The 21,489-nt window shown below is 50.5% G+C and overlaps 1 protein-coding gene across 7 annotated transcripts in view; it reads right to left on the reverse strand.

Annotated features, from left to right (window-relative positions):
* The window catches only part of TLN1 (talin 1), an 880,838-nt gene that overhangs the window by 474,876 nt on the left and 384,473 nt on the right, over positions 1–21,489 (reverse strand). For all 7 annotated transcript variants that reach the window (XM_085627686.1, XM_085627681.1, XM_085627685.1 and 4 more), the window contains 4 exons: positions 17,929–18,223; positions 17,298–17,464; positions 16,754–16,882; positions 8,351–8,464 (listed from right to left, as the gene is read on the reverse strand). In XM_085627686.1, coding sequence (XP_085483812.1) covers positions 8,351–8,464; positions 16,754–16,882; positions 17,298–17,464; positions 17,929–18,223 — 705 coding nt within the window. The remainder of the gene's footprint in view (positions 1–8,350; positions 8,465–16,753; positions 16,883–17,297; positions 17,465–17,928; positions 18,224–21,489) is intronic.

Genomic DNA, 21,489 nt, shown 5'->3' on the forward strand with positions numbered 1-21,489 from the left:
TGCGCGGGTGAAGGTGTCTCAAGGGTAGCATTAGTGGGTGCTTGGGAGGCTCTGTGACATGGGGGGTGGATATCAGCGGGGGCAAGGGAGAGTTCGGCAAGGTGAAGGAGGTTCATTAGGTCCAGAATGGAGATATGGATGCTCAGAGTTAGTTTGGCCGCTCTGGAGTGCAGGGTTTCGAGATCAATATAAGAGGGAGGTGCTGGAGGGCAGGGGGGCAGAGGTCAGGAGCAGTACAAGCGGCATGCATAGGTTGAAGGGGAGAAGGGTTGGCTCAAGCTGAATCGAGGGTCTTTGGAGGTGCACTAAACTCGCGGTTCGGGTGGATGGCTGGTGGGGAGGTGGTCAGAGGTCATGGGGCGACTCTGTTGGAGGTGCCGGGGAACGTGCTATAAAAGGTTAGGGTGATCAGTGTTGAGAAACATTAGAGGGCTAGCTCGATCTGAATCAGGGGTCTTTGGGAACGTACCAGTCTCCCAGTCAGTGAGAGGCGTTAGGTGAGAGGAGATCAAAGGTGTAGGGGAGATTCTGTAGTCCGGGTCAGGAGACATGCTGGGAAGGGTAGGATGACCTGTGTTGGAAGCCCTAGGAGGTGGGGTATATGGGTAGCTAGGCACGTTAGACTGGCAGGACGGCGGGTCATTGGTGCGTGTATTAGTTACCCTGTTGGTGTCGTGCACATGGTTTCTGAGGAGGGTGAAAAGGGCTGCGAATTTGAGGTTATTGGTTGAGACTTGGATCAGAACAATGCCGTTTTTGTAGAGGGTGATGGTGAGGTCAGTTCGCAGGGTTGAGGAGGGCGCTATTGTGAGCTTGATGCCGTATGGAATGTTCCCGGTTGGGCGAACATTAAGAAGGTGTGCAAAGGTTTTGCGCCAGGAGGCGGTTCTTCTGGAGTAGAAGAGAAGGTCATTGTGCCGATGTCCGCGCTGTAGCGCGGGTCAGATATCAGCGTCTCAGGGTGGCTTTTTAGGGTGGCGTGCTTAAATGATTTAGCAGCGGTTTTGGAGAGGTTAGGGGGGTAGACCAGAGTATAAGACTTTTCCCCAGTCACGGTAGCGCAGGTCGGATATCAGCGTCTCAGGGTGGCTTTTTAGGGTGGCGTGCTTGAATGATTTAGCTGCGGTTTGGTTGAGAGGTGGGGGGGGGTAGACCAGAGTATAAGAGTTTTCCCCAGTCACGGTCAGGCCAGGACCTGACCTGTTGGCTAGGGTAGGGCACTATATGATTAAAAAGGGACAAATAGGCAGCAGAGGGGATGGGTCTTCAGGTACCAAGGCGTGATGGAACTATAGTGACTAAGACTGGTCTCTCCGGAGTGTTACTCATCAATCACGAAGGCAGGGCGGCATCTCGGGCACGCTTCGGCGTTTCATATGTACAAGTAATGTAGAAGTCTTCACTGAATCTATTATTAAAGAGGGTCTTAAAGTGGGCAACAAAAGTCAGGAATGCCACTCTCCACATACCAGAAAAAGAGAGTTAAGTTGTAAACAATATGATATTGTAGCACCGTAAATTAAGAGTCAGGCGGGTCTTCAATGAGAAATAATAATACTGTGATGCCGCTCTTTACATATCAGGAGTGGCTAAACAAGGTGTAATCAATAAAATTTTGTAGCACCGCCATCTTAAAGTCAGGCACTGAGGAGCGATCGAGAATCTCTTCACCCGTCGCCATTTTGAGGTCAGGCACTGATCGGCAATAGATACATAAAGGAGCTGTATGCAGACCTAGATGACAAACACACTCTCCAGGGCTGCAATGCTATTCGTTTAAAGATGCTTGCAAAAACGCCTCATTTGCGGTATGGTAAAGTACCAGGAACAGTGAGAAATGCCCCGTATTGTTTTTAAAGCGCCGCCATTTTAGGTGCTGGGGAACTTCGGCCAACGAGCCTCTAAAAGGTTAAAATTGCCCAGAGACGATAGAAATACCTGGCAAGCCTTGAAACGTGCGTAGGCGGAAGGGGTCCACAATCAGCGTTTGTTCTGCCTGCCGTGTGACAAAGGATCCCAGGCAACGCGGCAGAGACAGGCCATCAGGCGGGATCGCACCAGAGGGCGACGTCTGCCAGGAAGACGCAGTGTGGGGTCCTGGCGTCAAGGGTCATCCACTTACAGCCAGACACACCAACCCTCCGGGAAAAGCAGGTCCTCACTCGCAAGCCCCAATCGGTCGGTCGAGCACCGGGCAGATCCGTGAAGAAACGGCGGCAGCGGCATCAGAGGCCTGGCGTATAGTGTCGGTGCCCACCGTCGGGCAACAGGTCTCCACACGGGTCAGCGGGGTGGCAGCACTCACGGCCTCAGCATGGGGACAGAGTCAATGTGTCCTCCTCTGCACTCGCCACACGCACAGGATTGTACAGATCCTCCTCTGCACACCCACAAACAGGGATTCACAAATCCTCCTTTGCATGCCCTAACACTCAGGATTGTACAAATCCTTCTCTGCACACCCCACAGTGTTGCACAGATCCCCCTCACACAGAATTGCAGATTCTTCTCTGCACATCCCAGATTTGCACAGATCCTCCTCTGCACATCGCCACACACATACTCCTGTGCACACCTCCACGCACAAGGTTGTACAGATCCTCTGCTGCACGCCCTTACACACAGGATTGTATAGATTCTCTACTGCACATCGCATGGCGTAGCACAGATGCGCCTCTAAACTAAGGAAGCCTTTGACTTGTCTATCAATATCTGTCAGGAAGAAAGCAAGGGGATTTCCTGGCTTGTGAAGTGTTTTACTTGCCCATTACATGGCCACAGTGACTTTAGCACAGTCCACTCACAGCAAGTGGAGGAGGGATCGCAGCCCTCTCACAGCAAGTGGACGACGGATCGCAGCCCTGCCTCAAAGCAAGTGGAGGACGGAAAGCAGCCCTCTCACAGCAAGTGGAGAATGATCGCAGCCCTCTCTCACAGCAAGTGGACGACGGGTCGCAGCCCTCTCTCACAGCAAGTGGAGGACGGGTCGCAGCCCTCTCGATCTCAGCCCTCTCTCACAGCAAGTGGAGGACGGATCGTAGCCCTCTCTCACAGCAAGTGGAGGACAGATCGCAGCCCTCTCTCACAGCAACTGGAGGACGGATTGCAGCCCTCTCTCACAGCAACTGGAGGACGGATTGCAGCCCTCTCTCACAGCAACTGGAGGACGGATTGCAGCCCTCTCTCACAGCAACTGGAGGACGGATTGCAGCCCTCTCTCACAGCAACTGGAGGACGGATTGCAGCCCTCTCTCACAGCAACTGGAGGACGGATTGCAGCCCTCTCTCACAGCAACTGGAGGACGGATTGCAGCCCTCTCTCACAGCAACTGGAGGACGGATTGCAGCCCTCTTGATCGCAGCCCTCTCTCACAGCAAGTGGCGGACTCATCGCAGCCCTCTCTCGAAGCAAGTGGAGGACGGATCGCAGCCCTCTCTCACAGCAAGGCTTAGGGGCTGACAAATTTGTACCTGCACTTCATTTAGAACGCTGCTCTTCTCTGTTATTGTGATTAACTGTGTGTGATGCTTTTTAAAATCTTTTTTAATCGGGCATATTTGCACATCTTCTGTTGGCTATTAAGAATCTGGGACATACCGAGTCTCTCGTAACTCTGTTTTGAGGGTTCCTCACTTCCGGTGTGCCAGAGAGAGGCGCCATTTTGTTTTGCTTGGATGCTCTCTAGTCTTCTGGCCACCGGCGCTATTTAAATGCACGCCGCGCGTTTGCGCCTAAGGCGTGCCTAAGGCAAGTCCGTCTGCGCTCGTCAGCGTCTCGTCGGCGGCCGGGGCCAGTCATGCTGCTCCGCAGGTTCCTGGTGGGTCTCCTCGCCGGTGCTTTTCGAGTGAGTCGCTTAAATGCTTAAGGGGGTTGTGTTGTGACCACCAGATCTATCCTAACCTAAGGGGAACGCAAGATTTTGTTTGCCTGGTTTGTGGGTTTCATCTATGTCTTGAGCCAAACTCCTCAAGTAGGTCCATGAGGGATCCGACTATTTCAGCGGCGCTGATAAACGTTGGCTCCCTGTAGAAGCATCACTTGGATGTGTTTGAGGTACTGGACGACAACTCTCTGGATCTTCTATTCATTACAGAGACTTGGTTGGATAGCTCCTCTGATCCTATAGTTTCATTGGCTATTCCGGGGGGGTACAAAATTTGCAGATTAGATCGGAATACGGGGAGAGGTGGCTGTTATTTTTAAAGAGAAGTGGGAGCTCTGTAAGTGTGAGCTTAGTATTTGGGGTGGCTGTGAAGTCCTGGATTTTAGTATTTGTTTCTCAGCTCACTTTACGTTGGGTGGTTCTTTGATTTATCGCCCACCTGGCGTGGTAAAATCTTTTCTTCAGGCTTGTGATGAGGCTGTATCTGCACGGGCGCTACGTTTCTCCCACTATCTGATTCTTGGAGATTTTAATATCCATCTGGACCAAAAGGATTCTCAATGGGTCACCCAGGCGACCCATGAGGGGGGCCACACTGGATCCTATTTTTTCTAACTTCCATATTAAAGCTAATGACCCACTTCCTGTCTCTTGGTCGGATCACTATACAACTTTCTTTTCATGGGAAGTAGCCTCTCCGAGCTCTAGATCTGTAGTTTGTCATAAACCCCCCTTTAAGAAAATTGATCGTGCCAAATTTGCTATGGCATTGGAGGACAGCAGGCCGTCCCTGTCGCAGGACCTGGATGGGAGCCTTGCAGCCTTTTCTAATTGGTTGCGGGGCTCCATGGCTGCCATCGCCATCCCCACTTCTAGGAGGCGTTCTAGGGAGTCTCCCTCCAAACCTTGGTTTACAGCGGAGCGGACACGTCTGAAGCAGGACTGTAAGAAATTGGAGCGTTTTTGGCGCCTCAGTAATTTCTGTCTGGTGGCTAAGGGTAGGCTCAGGCAGAGCCTGAAAATTTATTAGAAGGCAATCTCCCTAGCTAAAAGGGAGTGTTTGCCACTCGGATTGACCAGACCCATAATAACTCAAGAGATGTTTGCTATCGTACAGAGCTTTATGTCCCCTTTAGCGCAGAGCAGTATTTTGCCTGCGACGGCAACTTGGTGCGAGACGTTATCCAAATTTTTTCTGGATAAAATTCAAAGGATACAAGAGAACTTCATACGACCTGGTGCTTAAGCGTGCTCTTTATCTGAGGCGTCTCGCGCTCCAATCCTCGAGGTTATTTCTTCTAATCACTCCTTGGCTAATTTTTCTCCAGTTGATCTGTCCTGTACACTGAGAATCCTGAAGGGTCTGAAGTCTGGCTCTCTGGCGGACCCCTGCTCTGCAAGATTATTGGCTTCAGTGGCAGATGTGGTGAATGCTGAGGTTAATTGCATCATTAATTTTTCCTTGCGTGTTGCTAGGGTTCCTAGTGCTTGGAAGCAGGCTAAAATTCTTCCCCTCCTGAAGAAAGCCACCCTTAATCCCTCGACTCCGGGGAACTATAGGCCCATCTCTCTCCTCCCTAGCCTTGCTAAGGTGTGTGAAGATAGTGAACAGACAGCTGTCGGAATTTGTGGAGAGGGAGGGGCTTTTACATCCAGCTCAGTCGGGCTTCCGCCCCTCTTTTAGTACGGAAGGAGCTTTGGTGGAAGTGTCGGAAGCAATTCGGGAGTGTCTCGATGACGGCGGAAGAGCAGCCTTAGTGCTGCTGCTCGACTTGTCAGCTGCTTTTGATACGGTCCCCCATCCCCTACTGCTAGACAGACTGGCGGAGATTGGGGTTGTTGGCTCCGCCTGGGGTTGGATTAAGTCCTTCTTAGAGGGCCGGGTTCAGCAGGTGTGGCTACCTCCGGCCGCTTCCTCACCTCAGCGTGTCTATACAGGGGTTCCCCAGGGTTCATCCCTTAGCCCCCTTTTGTTCAATATCTATCTCACCCCTCTCGTTATTCTAGCGGAGGGTTTGGGGGCTAAGGTGATCGCCAATGCTGACGATACGCAGCTTTTGTTTACCTGGGATAAGAACGTGGCATCTGTGGCCCCCGTTCAGTCGTGTCTTTCTTCGGTCTTCACGTGGCTTGCGAAGGCCCAATTAAAATGTAATGAAGACAAGTCGGAGGTTCTTTTATTTGGTAATTTTCCCACTGGATTTAGAGACACGATCTGGCCAGTAGAGTTTCCTCCTCCTTTGTCCAATAGCCAGCTCGCAAAGAATCTGGGAGTATGGTTCGACGGAAATCTTTCCTTCTCTAGTCAAGTTAAGAGACTTGCGGGCTGCTGCTTTGGGCTCCTTAAGAGTCCTGAGAAGATTCTTTCCGCTTCTTCCTCAGGCCGCACGTGAATCCGTGGTACGTGCGCTCATTCTCTCCCGTTTGGACTACGCGAATGCGCTCTATGTGGGGATTCCAGCCTATTCCCTCAATAAACTCCAAGTGGTGCAGAATGCGGCGGCCCGCCTCTTGGGTGGGATCCCGCCCAGGGAGAGTGTGCGTGGCTATCTTCGCTCCCTGCACTGGCTTCCAGTAAGGGCGCGAGTGGTGTTTAAATCTCTCACTATAGCCCATCGGGCACTGCATGGTCTAGGGCCGTGCTATTTCCAGAAACGATTCTCCTATGTTCCAGGGAGGATTCTGCTCTCTTCAGCTCTTAGGCTGGCGAAGTTCCCTTGTTTCCAGCGGCATCGACTAGGGGGCGCTTCCTTGGCCGTTCTTGCGGACCGTGCATGGAATGCACTTCCCTTGGCACTTCGATGTGTGGAGGATCCTGCTGTTTTTAAAAAATTGCTAAAAACCCATCTTTTTGTTTAAAGTCAGGTTATGCTTTGTTTTCTCTATGCTCGCGCCGGAACACTCCTAGGAGTAGCTGTGCGCGTTAGAAATTCAAATAACATAACATAACAGCAAGTGCAGGAGGGATCGCAGCCCTATCTCACAGCAAGTGGAGGAGGGATCGCAGCCCTCTCTCACAGCAAGTGGAGGAGGGATCGCAGCCCTCTCTCACAGCAAGTGGAGGAGGGATCGCAGCCCTCTCTCACAGCAAGTGGAGGAGGGATCGCAGCCCTCTGGAGGAGGGATCGCAGCCCTCTCTCACAGCAAGTGGAGGAGGGATCGCAGCCCTCTCTCACAGCAAGTGGAGGAGGGATCGCAGCCCTCTCACACAGCAAGTGGAGGAGGGATCGCAGCCCTCTCACACAGCAAGTGGAGGACGGATCGCAGCCCTCTCTCACAGCAAGTGGAGGAGGGATCGCAGCCCTCTCACAGCAAGTGGAGGACGGATCGCAGCCCTCTCTCACAGCAAGTGGAGGAGGGATCGCAGCCCTCTCTCACAGCAAGTGGAGGACGGATCGCAGCCCTCTCTCACAGCAAGTGGAGGACGGATCGCAGCCCTCTCTCACAGCAAGTGGAGGACGGATCGCAGCCCTCTCTCACAGCAAGTGGAGGACGGATCGCAGCCCTCTCTCACAACAAGTGGAGGACGGTTTGCAACCCTCTCTCACCTGGTTGTTACTTCTGTCTTTACACCTGTGAAGCCTCTGAAACGTCACTGGAGTCACATCGTCTTGCGAGGACTGCGGGCAGCGTAAGAGTCCACAACTGAATGATCCTGTACAGAACTAGGATTCAAGCATAACTGCTCGACGGGCTCTGCTTTTTTACTCTATTAGTGGACGATGTGAGAAACTCAACAAGGTGAGTGAGAGTGGCAAAGAACTAAAATCTGCATGTGCCTCCGATGGGATGGGACCTACTCTGATCAGACCGTGGTCTACATTAAACAGCAGCAACTATACTAACGGATGGGTACCCTGCACTCTAACCCAACAGTCTGAGGATGTTCAGTTCCCGTTTAGAGGAGGCGAGACCGGTAAGTTCAGGCGGGAATGTTCCTAACTGATTAGGACCAAGACTGAATCGAATCTAGTTGCTCCAGACGGGTTATTCCCCATGTGGCCTGACTCTATTGCATATAGTTGCCCCAAGACTGGTCATTCCCGTGTGGGGTGGTGCAGCGGAAAAACAAAGAAACACTGGAATGCAGCTCTGAGAAACCACCATCGACGGGGACTTCTGCAAGCATTACACTGATCACCATTTGTCTTTTTATACTCTTGCTGAAAGTGATGCTGCCTTCGTGGTAGTCTTGCTGGTCAGGTCAGAACCTTATTCTATCTTTGGATTGACTGCTTTGTCTGCCCCTGTTCATAGGTATGTGCTCAGGTGGCCGAGAGAACAGAAATCCACTGCAGTGGAGAGATGGGTCAACAGTGAAAACTTGTAAATTATGGAGTTAAAGCAACTAACAGTTGAGATGCATGCCACCAGGAGGCAGCATATACAAGGCTAGCAGTTATCCCGCGCCAGCTTTAGCAAACGCCTCCTCCCTTACACACCTTGATGCCCATGAAGTTCTTTACCTTGCAGCTCTGCACCAGCTGCTGCTGTGCTGCTGGGTTCTTGTTGGACGAGGCTGCCTGTTGAGCGGCAGCGATGGTCTGAGTAGCAGATGCAGCTGCCTGCTTGGCTGCGTGCTGTGAAGCGACATGAAGGGGAAAAGTTAGACAATAACGCAACTAATAGACCCAGAAAACTGTTCAAAATCGTTAGAAACCAAACCTCCCCCAAACACCCCCAACCTGACAGCCACCAATAACAAATGTGAAGAAATTGCTAACTTTTTCTCCGAAAAAAATCGCCAAAATTGGCCAATCCTTCACTCTAACTCTGACCCCTCCTAACCCCCAATGCACCCATGGCACTACTTCTACACCCTCCCCTCTGATCCCACCCCCTGCCTCCTCCCTGCACCAACCTTCCAGAACCCCTCCTGAAATCTACCCCGAAAACACACAGCTCAAAAACAATGCCTGCTGGCGGAATTTCCACTCCGTTTCCGAACTTGAAGTCTTTAACATCTTCACCAAATTAAAACCGTCCTCTCACACAAAGGACCCTCTCCTGTCTACCCTCGTCCAAGATCCTAAGCACGTCATTGTCCCTTTTTGGACAAATATCATCAACTCCTCCCTTTCCTCTGGGTGCGTCCCTGTCTCCCTCCAACTTGGACAAATCACGCCCATCCCTAAAAACCCTAAGGCCGACCCTAACGACCCAAATAACCTCCGCCCCATCTCAAACCTCCCCATTCTTTCAAAAGCCCTTGAAAAATGTGCCCTTCTTCAATTGGATAAACACATTGACACTTACAACCTACTCGGCCCCCTACAATTCGGCTTCCGTAAAGGCTGCAGCACTGAAACGGCATTGCTAAATATAGTTGATGACATCCACCATGTCCTGGATAATGGCGAGTCCGGCCTACTCATTCTGCTCCATCCCTCTGCGGCATTCGATACGGTTAACCATTCAGCCTTATTCAATACACTTAAACTTCGTTTCGGCAAAAATGGAACTGTCCTCAACTGGTTCACCTCCTATTTCCAACACAGAACCCAGCTAATCAAAATCCAAAGCTGCCTCGCTAGCCACACTCCTGTCTCCCTCGATGTCCCCCAAAGATCTATCCTCTCTCCTGCTCACTTCAACCTATTCATGGAACCCCTTACCCTCATACTGAAACAAGCCGGTATTAACTATCACCTGTATGCCGATGAAACCCAACTGTACTATAAAATCAAATGCCATGCAGATGTCCTGCACCTTAACACCGCCCTGGCTAATGTACAAACCTGGTTCTACTCCATTCATCTCAAACTCAATCCAAACAAAACTGAAATCATCCTTTTCTCTCCTAAAAACAACCCACTCCCCATACAAACATGGATCACTGACCTTAGTGCCCTAAACTGTTTGCTCTCCTTATCCGAATCAGTAAAATCCCTCAGCATCACCACTGACAGTAAGTTAACGCTCAATTCCCAAATAAAAAACTCGGCAAAAGGAGCACTTTTCACGCTCCAACATCTAAAAAAAATCAAACCTTTCATTCCAGTGGAAGATTTCAAATATGTCGTCCAATCATTAGTCCTCTCAAAAATTGACAATGGCAACGCCCTACTCTCTGGAACTCCCAAAGTTCTCCTTGCCCCCCTCAAATCTCTTCTCAACCTAGCGGGCAGGCTTACCATGGACTACAAACGATCTGACCACATCTCGCCTGCGCTTAAGACCCTTAAATGGCTTCCTATTGAAGGCAGATCCTCCTATAGAATTACCTGCATTACATACAAAGCCCTTCATCAAAAGACACCGCTCTACCTCTCAAACAAACTCAATGAAGCAGGCAGTGCCCGACCGATGAGAAGCACCAGCTGTCTCCTCCTCGTCCCCCCTCTGTTAAAAAAGAAAGCTGCGCAATCTCGCTCCTTCTCTGGTAAGGCTTCCCGCATCTGGAATGCCCTCCCTAAAGATCTACGACTTAACCCTTCATACGTCAGTTTAAAAAAAGTCCTTAAAATGCACCTGCTCAACAAATATTGGGGTCCTTAATCCTGCCTTATCAGAATGGCTATACTCTCCCTTTAAACTCCTGCCTTCCCCCCTCCCCTCCTGTGTCAACCTCATCTTTTCACCCCCTTCCCTACCCATCTCCACCTTTTTCTTCCCACCCTTCCTCCCCTTTTTGAGCACGTCCCCTCCCCCATCTGCCCATTCACCTAACCCTTCCTTATGCACTAAAAATGAGTCTCCCTCCCCTACACTGTTTAATAACTTGTAACTACTCCACTCACACGTCCCCCCAATAGCTACGTCTTTGCTTTTTATTATGTTCAAGCGATATTACTAGCTGTGTTATCTAATGTCCACTATGTCTGAACGCTGCAGTTGAGACCAATGTTTTGTATTCCAAGAACTATCGTCATTCCTATGTAAAGCGCTCTGATACCCCCAGGTGGAGCCAGCGCTATATAAAACCTTTCAAATAAATAAATAAATACTCTTTTCTTTGTGACTAAAACCAAATACAACGTGTCTATAATTGTAGCAGTGAGGCCAATAAAAAGCCATACTGCTGTCTTAACTCGATCCACTCACCCCTGCGATCCTTCATCTTAAGGAAGAACCTTAAAGAAAAGGACACTTAACTTTGGTTACAATATTTTTGGCGGATACTGTGAGAAAGGGGCCCTGTATATACTGTTCCCAAATAGGTACAGTGTGTACAGAGTCCACAGTCCCCAGAGGTTTGGCAGAGGCTTAAGTTAGATATAACCTTACTCTCTAAAGTGGTAGCTTGGTCGAGCAGTAAGGCAGTATCAGAGGACAGTGTAAAGCATTTGATGTACACACTCAGTCAGCAAATGGTTTCACACACTCAATAACTGAACTCTAGGCCAATGGTTTATATAAAAAAAATAGGTTTGTTTTATTTTAGAACCAACAATAGGTATTAAAATATACTTTCTCAGGATGAGATGCTTTAGGTAAATACTTTTTCAATATGCAATTTACTTTTGTAAATACTGGTTACAGGTTGTTGCAATAGGCAACACAATTTCAAACACAATATTACATTGAGCTCAATGTGAGTTTTAAGTTATTTGCAATAGATAACTTGCAGGATTACTTTTGTAACCCCAGGACTGGATCCTAGATTCAGTCCTGGGACGGGTCTTAGAAACAAGTGATAAAAGTCGACTTAGTTACTGTTGTGATTTTTAGGCAATATTTTGCTATTTTAAAAGTTGACACAGAAGAAATTTTATAGAAAAACAGTCAATGATTCTCTATGGGAGAAAATTCAAGTTGCAGGTAAAGTATGTACTCGTTACTTTTGTAATCCAGTGCTGGGCTCCTAAGCTCAGTACTGGGACATCTATCTAAAACAGGTAAGTAATTAAGTTTTCACAGTTGGTACGATTTTTAAAGAATATTTGTAGTTTGCAAAAATAGACACCGAAGAAATTTCACAGAAAAACAGTCAATGATTCCCTATGGAAGAAAATTGGGTTAATGGTAAGTACGGTTGTGAATATTTTTCAGGGTCAGTGCTGGGCACCAAGATCCAGCACTGGGATCTCTCCTAATAGCAGGTGAGCATTTTCGTTTTCGTTACTCGGTTGATTTTTGGTGAATATTTTATGTTTTAGAAACTCCACACTTAGAAGAACTTTCGGAAGAAACCAGTCAATGTTACCCTATGGAGGAAAATTGGGTTATTGGCTTTTGGGTAAGTACTCGACTGGTAGAGTTAAGGTTCTGGGCACAGACTCAGGGGTCTCCCAGGGTCAGGTAAGTACAGTTGTTACACCCTCAGCGGCAGAGGGGCAGCCAGGTGCATAGTGAGTTAGGCCCAATGTTATCCTACGGGAGGCAGGGGGGCCTTGGTTGGTGGCTGCTGACTAGCAGGCCACGCGGCTGTGGGAGCTGGGCTCCTGGTCACTTGCTCAGGGCAAATGGGGAAGTAGATAGGTGTAGAGGTTACACTGCCAGGGCCACTCGGGCGGCTGGGTGCAGGGTGCTTTTGAGCCATAGGGCGCTCAATGGATTTCAATGGGAAAGCTCCTGGTTGAACAAAGGCTGCAAGCTCGGGGACGAAGATTCTTCAAGTGCCACCACCACTTCAAGAGGTAGGTTGGGTAGTTAGAGGATAGGTAGGTACCCAGGAGTTGGGCACAAGGGGCCGCAGGGCGCCGGGTGCAGGGGTGCCTTTTGGTGTCGGGAAGTCTTATCCTCTGTTGATCGCGGTTGTTGGGGTACCTGGTTCTGAGGCTGCAGGAGTCGTCAGGAGCGTCGAGGTGAGTCCTTGGGTTCCGGATTCGGGGTCACAGTCACTGGGGGGACGTCCTCGGGGTCACTCTGGCAAATGCCAGGCTTGGCGGGTGCAGAGTGTGCAGGGTTCGCGGTTCCGGGCTGATGCCATGGATTAGAAGCTGGTTTTGAGCAGAGTCTCTGCTCATGGGAGTCCCAGGTGCTTAGAGCCAAAAGGTAGCCAGGTCCTCCGGGGTCTGTGAGGTTGCTGGCCACAAGAGGTGCCGGGTTGTACCAGGAGCAGGTTCGAGGGTCGACAGGCCGGTAGGGCTGGGGCCAAAGCAGTTGGTGTCTTCTTAGCAGCTGCAGGGCAGGTCTTCTTTCTTCTAGCTCTTCTTCGGATTTTTGGAATCTGGAATCTGGGGAAGGAAGGTTCAGGGTGCCCCTAAATACTAGATTTAGGGGCGTTACAGGTAGGTGAAGGGCAGGGACCAATGGGTCCCTGTCCTGGGGTGGGTAAACCCCCTATCCTGCCTCTCTCCTGTGGGAGGGGGGCAGTAGCCTAGTCCTGATTCGGCAGGGCTTCCCATCTTCAAGATGGCGAGAGCCCGGAGATGTGCTTCACCTCGCCTCCCCCACCTGAGGGGTGGGGTTGGCAGGCTGGCACATCCCCTTTCCTTATTTGGGGATTCCGGCCAAGCTTCCTGCCAGAGTGGGGGGTTGCAGTGGCCTGGGGAAGCTCACAGAGGCGGCATGCCTTTGAAGCTTCCCCCTGCCCATCCTGGGGGAGGAGATTTAGCACCTCGCCCAGGATGTGCATTGAGCAGGGGCTCTCCTACCCAGGGGTCCAGCAACATGTCTGCTGTGTGGCAGCCTAGGCAGCCTCAGAACAGACGTGTATTGTAGGTTTAGGTTTCAGGGGGCCTCTCTAAGATGCCCGCTGTGGTGCTTGGTACATTAAATCCCACACTGGCATCAGTGTGGGTTTAATGTGCTGAGCAGTTTGATACCAAACTTCTCAGTCTTCAGTGCTGCCATTATGGTGCTGTGGAGTTCGTGTTTGACGATCTCCCAGCACCATATACTCTTAAATGGCAGCACTGCACTTACAGGACCCAGGAATGGACTTGGGTACTGTAGGGGCACAGGGCTCCTGCCTCTGTACCCACACCACTGGCATAGGGCACCCAGCTAGAGGGGTGGCTGATGTATGCCAGGGCAGTGTAGGTTGTGGGCATGGCACACAGGGATGTGTGCTATGTCGACGCTCTGTTTTGTCTTGTACCCAGACACTCAGCCTGCAAGAGCAGTGTGTGTGTGAGGGTACAGGGCCTCTAAGGGTGGCACAATGAGTGCTGCAGCCCTTTGAGGCCTTCCCTGGTCACAAGGCCCTGGGTAACTCGTGTACCATTTACCAGAGGCTGACATGTGGCAAGGGTTTGCCAATTTGGGTTTTGGCTGTTAGGCAGTTTTTAGGGAAGCAACACAGGCCCTGGGCACCTGATTGGCAGGAGCCCAGGGCACAACAAGGAAAAGTGCGTCAGCTATTGGGCAAAAAAGGGGGTGGTTACTGCAACAGAAACCCACTTTCTTACACCAACCCCGTGGTATTGTGCAGCTCTGTGAACGAGCTGGGCGAAAACTATGGTGTCCTCTGGAGGGGAAGGTTTAGAGGGGTAGATGTCGTCTTGTGGTACATTAGGAACATCTGGTGTATTGTAATCGTCCCAGGGGTCTGGGGTATAAGGCGGACTAGGATCCCCTAGTGGTTCATCGTCTGCACGCACCCTCCCCCGTGTCATCAGAGGTGTCATCATCGTCCACTGATGGAGGAGATGGTGTAGGAGAGTGGTGTGGTGGGGGAGGTGGAGGAGGAGGTGGAGAAGGGAGTCTGAGAGGAGATGTTGCAATGTCTCTCTTAGGTGGAGGTGGAGCCGGTAGAGGCGTGTTCATTGGTCTCTTTTTGGAACTGAGAGTCAGTTGACCTGTTTTTGGGTCTTTTAGAAGAGTTTTTTGGGTGGGATCTGGTTTAAAAAGCTCTTCTTGTGGAGGCTGGTGTTTTGGCGCCGACTTTATCGGCTCCGAGGGCTTGCGTGGCACCGAATCTGGGGTGGATTTGTGCTCTTTTGGCTTTGAAGCGTGAGATTTTTAGTCTCAGTAGGAGCTTGCGGAACCGGTTGTGTTTTTCGGTTCCGAAGGTTGAGAATGTGAACTTTTTGGAAGTGTCTTTTTACTCGGTTCCAATTACTTTTTCGGAGTCGAGGGGTCAGTGCCTGTTGGTTTCGGTGCAGAGTGCGTCGATGTGGAGGCAGTGGTCGGCATGGAGGTGGAGGAAGGTTTCTTTTTGGGTGCCGGGGTTTGGGTTTCGGCGCCGATGCCAGACTGACTCGATCCAGAGTGGCCTGAAGGCTTAGTTGTCGACTTCTTTGTTGGGCCCGAAGGCGGGGCGTGAGAAGTTTTGTCTCTGTGTGCACCTGGGCCCGAAGGTGAAGGTGTTACTGAAGCCTTTTTCGGGGGTGGGGGGAGGGGGTCGAGGTCAACGTCAATACTTATGACCCGCTGCCCAGGAGTGATGTCTTTGACGTCGGAGTCATCGGCTTCAGAGGCGCTGATGGGGCAGTCTTCGACCTGCTCCTGTTCTGGTACATCAACGCCCTCCTGGAAGATGTCGTCAGGAATGGATGTTGACGAGTGAGCCATTGTTCTTCGAGCTGGACGATCCAGAATGGTTTTCTTGGAGCGGAAAGAGGCGGCCTCGTGTTCCGGTGAAAGGCATGAAGATCTGTGTGTGGGAATTTCGACCCACATTGAGGACACTTCTTAAAAGGAGTCCTTTCCATGAGCCAGATCTAATGGCCTAGGTAGGCCCGAAGGCCTTCGTCGATGACCGGAATCGAGGACTTCGAACTTGGAGATGCGCGATGACTAGGGATCGCGATCAAAACAATACTGGAGAAAGGGTGAAGGATTGCACGTCGAAAGTTGGATCGGTACCAGCACCGAACTGGAGCGCGATAAACACATCTGAGGAGGAGTCACCTTTCTCGTGACTCTCAAAGACTTTTCCAAGACAAAAACAAGTGCAAACATCCGGGCCCAACACCAGATGGCAATCTATGCTCAGTGTGTGATCTGCAGCTCATATTCCTCGAACAACAGGTTATCGGTTCCGAGGTAAGTAATCGGTCTTTTGAGTTAGGGTTCTGGTGTTAGACTCAGGGGTCTCCCAGGGTCAGTGATGCACTGTTGTTGCACTCCCAGTGGCACTAGGGCGGCCGGGTGCAGAGTGTTGAGGCCCAATGTTATCCTATAGAGGATAGGGGGGCTCCGGTTGTTGGCTCCTGGCAAGCAGGCCACGGGGTTGTGAACATAAAGTTTATTTAAAAAAATGATTGCTTCTCTTCTAGCTGCCTGATCTCCGACGGTAGGAGGAGAAATAAAATATAGTTTATGCTTAATCGGCAAATGGTGCGGAAACTCATCAATCAAGGAACTAGGTGGAGCATGAAGGAAACCTAGGCGACTCCTGTTTATGTATCACTGTGAAACAAATATTGCCTGACTGTCTCTGATCACCCTCAGGTGCATGAGTCATATAGGCTACAAGGACATGTACAATATTTGCTTCTCTGATACTAAAAATAAAGAGACTTTTGATCCGAGACCAACATTTCACTCCTGCACTCTGGAGCACCAGTGTAGTGACTTTAAGGACCCACATGACTGCTAGGAGCGATGCCTGGCGGAGCTGCAGACATGACACCTTTGGGTGAATTGGTACAAATAAGTTTATGGATCGGTCTGCTGCCTACCAACATTTCAAGATGAGAAACCTGTCAGTAGAAACACAAGCTTGTCTACTCTGAGGTGTTGCTGTGTCCCAACATAAGAAAGTGTGTTTTTGTAGCCTGGTTTTCCCACTGCCAGTAGCAGGTCTGAGGTTATTGTCCCATTTCTTGGCCGCAGACGGCTGTCTTTACACTAGGTTTGTACTACATACAAGTAAACACTCACATGTGCTGTCGGTGCTGCGTTCTTCCTTCAATCTAAACTTTTCAGTCATACAAACATAACTCCAGCTGATGAAATCTCGACCCAGCTGTGCAATGGACGGCAGCTCCTAGGTCATCAATATATGATGTCATCATCAATGGCGCGCATGCTCTCACCTCCAGCTTGTGCACCAGCTTCTTCTTGATGGCATTTTGAGCCGCCGCATTGGTCGCCATGCGGAGACCTTCAGCTGCTTCCCGCAGCCGCTGCTGCTGCTCTTCACTGTCTGGGTGAGCAGCGGCACCCTGGAGGAAGAGAAAACAATCACGGAACATGACAATCTTGATATGTTCGCAGCATTCACACTGAAATGTTCAGTCGCTAGTCAAACAGTTTATGCAACAACGGCATAAGTGACAATGCCTTCACACATCAGCACATGGACAGGTGCACACATCTGCTATCGCCATACAAGTTAACTGGGACAAAACCCTTACAGAATGCAAACGTATACACTAACAAAAAGACTTCTTGGATTCTTACAATTTATGTGCATTCATCAGTACTTTTGTTGCATGACAAAACACCTACAAAACACCCTTTCAATTGCTCCATCTGGAAAATGAACATGCCACAATAATCTCAGTCTCCGCTCTGAACAGGCACCATTGGCGGCAACCCCCGCTCTCAAGGCACCAGTTAAGGGTTCATCCAACCTACCTTGGCTGCTTCTACCATCTTGGCAGTAGCATCAGCCAGAATCTTGGCTGCGCCCAGGAGTTTGCGTGAGTTGTCCAGATCACTCTCGCCCTCCGCATCTGCTTTGATGGCATTAACGAGGTCCGAGGTGGCCTGGGCAAGGATGCGGGCCTGGCGTACCATCTCACCTGTTCAAGACAAAGCAGACGACTCGGTATTCATTACCTGGTGCAGACTCTGTGTTTCCATAGAGCGAAACATGTGAGAAGGTATCTGTGCAGCTTGCAGTGACAATGAGAGCTTCCCTCACAAGTACATCATGAAAAGGAGCATTGCAAGCTTCCCTCACACACAACAGTCAGTCACACAGAGGCCAGGCACAAAAGGGGCAACAGCAGTCCAAGACACCCCCAGAAGGTGAATCATTGGTAAGAGAAGCATCAGGAGTGGGTGTAATATATATGAGCAGCAGTGCAGCTGTGAGGGAAGCACTCGCCATAGACAGCCTGCACTAGCATGCAGCAACTACGTAGAAGGATTATAAAGGTCTGAGCCTTACAAGCACCTTCACTTTGCAGCAAGGACAGGAAGCTTGAAGGGCTCAGAGGGCAGCAAGGAGCTCAAAGCACGCGGTGCACAGTGCGCCTCTCACCTGCATCCCCCATGGAGCTGAAGATATTCTCCGTCACATTGAGGATGGTGTCCGTGGCCTGGTCGTAGGGTCCGATGGGCTGCCCGCCAGTGGCGTACTGCTTGATGTGCTGCAGGAGGTCGTTGAGCGCTTTGGTGACATCAGTGGCGGCAGCACCCACCTGCTTCAGGAGGTGGCCGTCACTCGTGGCAGCCCGCGAGGCCTCCACGCAGCCCTCCACTGACTTGGCCACTAGTTTTCCGGCTTCTATCAGCTGCTCCTGGCAGACGGGAGAGCTTATAGTGGGAGCCACCACCTGTGATGGAAAGCATGAAAGCATCAGCCTGCAGAGATCAACACAGCACATATTCAAAGCATGGAACACTCTAAACTAGAACCAGAGGAAAGGCACCGGATAGGCATCCATGTTTAGGGTTCATCCCATAAGAACCCCAACCTGAGAGAGGGTGGCTGTGGCGTCCATATCCCAGCGTATGTGGTGGCTACTGGTCATGATGGCAGAGTGATTACATTTCAGGGGCACAGGGAGACAGGCCGGTTACCTCTTGCCCTGTCGGAAGAGTGTTACTGGCTCCCCCTGTTAAAGTTCCGCCCAGTCCCTTTCAACAGGGATCCCTAGCCATTCGCATGTGTGGGTAGTGTGTGGAAAGTGTGCCCCAGGCTGTGTTTTGGCCATAGGTGTTTTACTGTACCAGAAAGAAAACAAGTACCCATTTGGAACATTGTATGCATTCATGCCACTACTAAGAGGGCCATCCATATGGCAATCCGTCTTCACGGGCCTGAAAGAGACAAAGCAGACCATGCTGTTAGGACATATCCCCTCTGTACAAACCTAGACATGGTTCGGCCTCAGTAGTCCTCACTGGTGCGGTGAAGCTGGAGTCCAGTGGCACAGCGAGCTCATACCTCAGCCACACCTCCTAGTAACCAATGTTACTGAGGAGAGGTTTTCCCATTCTTTATTTATTGTAGACCCAGATGTTGGTTGGCAGGGTCTAGGTCAAACGATTAGGGACCAACCAAATCCTAAAACGAGGCTATCTCTTGAACTGTAGAGCAAGACACAAGGTTCAAATGGTTCTAGAATCCGACCAGTGGCTCCAGGAAATGGATGAGTGATGCTGTGAGAAGGAAGGGTGCTTCTAGGATAGGTTGGAGCAGATGCCCACAGTTATGGAAGCTTGACAAGAGTGCAGGCTCACCACCGTTATGAAAGGAAGCCGCTTCTTCCGCAGCGGTAAAGGGAAGCTGCTTCTTCCGCAGTGGTAAAGGGAAGCCGCTTCTTCCGCAGCGGTAAAGGGAAGCCGCTTCTTCCGCAGCGGTAAAGGGAAGCTGCTTCTTCCGCAGCGGTAAAGGGAAGCTGCTTCTTCCGCAGTGGTAAAGGGAAGCTGCTTCTTCCGCAGTGGTAAAGGGAAGCTGCTTCTTCCGCAGTGGTAAAGGGAAGCTGCTTCTTCCGCAGTGGTAAAGGGAAGCTGCTTCTTCCGCAGTGGTAAAGGGAAGATGCTTCTACCGCAGTGGTAAAGGGAAGATGCTTCTACCGCAGTGGTAAAGGGAAGATGCTTCTTCCGCAGTGGAAAAGGGAAGATGCTTCTTCCGCAGCGGTAAAGGGAAGATGCTTCTTCCGCAGCGGTAAAGGGAAGATGCTTCTTCCGCAGCGGTAAAGGGAAGATGCTTCTTCCGCAGCGGTAAAGGGAAGATGCTTCTTCCGCAGCGGTAAAGGGAAGATGCTTCTTCCGCAGCGGTAAAGGGAAGCTGCTTCTTCCGCAGTGGTAAAGGGAAGATGCTTCTTCCGGAGTGGTAAAGGGAAGATGCTTCTTCCGGAGTGGTAAAGGGAAGCTGCTTCTTCCGCAGTGGTAAAGGGAAGCTGCTTCTTCCGCAGTGGTAAAGGGAAGCTGCTTCTTCCGCAGTGGTAAAGGGAAGCTGCTTCTTCCGCAGTGGTAAAGGGAAGCTGCTTCTTCCGCAGTGGTAAAGGGGAGATGCTTCTACCGCAGCGGTAAAGGGAAGCTGCTTCTACCGCAGTGGTAAAGGGAAGCTGCTTCTACCGCAGTGGTAAAGGGAAGCTGCTTCTACCGCAGTGGTAAAGGGAAGCTGCTTCTACCGCAGTGGTAAAGGGAAGATGCTTCTACCGCAGCGGTAAAGGGGAGATGCTTCTACCGCAGTGGTAAAGGGAAGCTGCTTCTTCCGCAGTGGTAAAGGGAAGATGCTTCTACCGCAGTGGTAAAGGGGAGATGCTTCTACCGCAGTGGTAAAGGGAAGCTGCTTCTTCCGCAGTGGTAAAGGGAAGCTGCTTCTTCCGCAGTGGTAAAGGGAAGATGCTTCTACCGCAGCGGTAAAGGGGAGATGCAGGCCTTTTGTCTCATATGACAATGAACCTCCATCTTTATTCTTGGTTGAAACCAACTGGACGACGTCCTGGGCAGTCCTGTCTCATCCACACACACACGTATCAGCTATGTCTTCTGCAAGTCTTTCAGTCATTGGCAACGCCTCTTTTTAGGCGCTTGTCCAGCTCCTCCTCTTCATCACATCAGCAGGTTGGTTCTTGGCTTGGCCCCAGCATGAGGGGAGAACAGCCACAAGCTAAAGTCTGAAGCCGGAGCCAAATAAATTCTGCTTGGTTAAAAATATGAAATTCTGCCCTAGTCCAGGAAAAAAGCACCTTGACCCTTTTTCCGTAGTTTTCACAAGGTCCTTGTCCAGCTAGATAAGGGGCAGATCAGCTGCTACTGATCAAGGTGTGGATGAATAGCGTACTCCAGACTAGACCAAAAAGAATGCCACCCTTACTAAGCACCAGCCAGCAACACAAGCAAGAACGGATACCCCCATTCACTCCAACAATGAAGCACTCACATCACCTAGCCACACAGGAGCATGGGCAAGGGAACTCAGTTAAAGGGTTGGTGGCGTACCAAACTTTACTATGGATAGCAGGGTGCAGTCACCCGACCAGGGCGTGTGCTTATGAATAACTGCTGCTGCCACCACCCCCAGTCATCTCATAACCAGCATTTGAAGAAAAGTGAACATCACTGATGCAAAATCATCAGGGTAGCTGTAAACACCAACAGGACAGGGGTGCCACAGCTTTTCCAAGCGAAGCAGAGGACTTTCTCTCAAACAGAATTTGCTGAAAATCTCAAGCAATGTGCCTGAACAGCACTGCTGAAGGCAAAACATCGCCCATCTCAATCAGGACAGCATCTCTGCATTGAGGTGCAACACACGCCCTCAGCGTTTTAAGCTCTCAGTAAGGTTCTAACCTAACACTTTAGGGTCCGAGGCTTTTTCCTCAGCACAGACTGTCAAAAAGCAAGGTTAGGAGAGCAAGCTTGCCAAGCTAACATGTCAATCAGGCACAGTGTAGTAAAATAGCCACTGTGCTGCCATTCTCTCCCTCCCAATCCTCATACCCTCCCTTCTCAAGCAAACAATCCTGGGAGCCAAGTTGGTCCTCGGGGCTCAGAAAAGAATCCCTTGTGGCAAGCAGCTCAAATGCACAATTCACAACCATATATAATTCATATGTAATCCATGCAACATACTCTAGATTCAATT

Source organism: Triturus cristatus, chromosome 2_1 (assembly GCF_964204655.1).
Source record: "Triturus cristatus chromosome 2_1, aTriCri1.1, whole genome shotgun sequence".
Taxonomy (NCBI): Eukaryota; Metazoa; Chordata; class Amphibia; order Caudata; family Salamandridae; genus Triturus; species Triturus cristatus.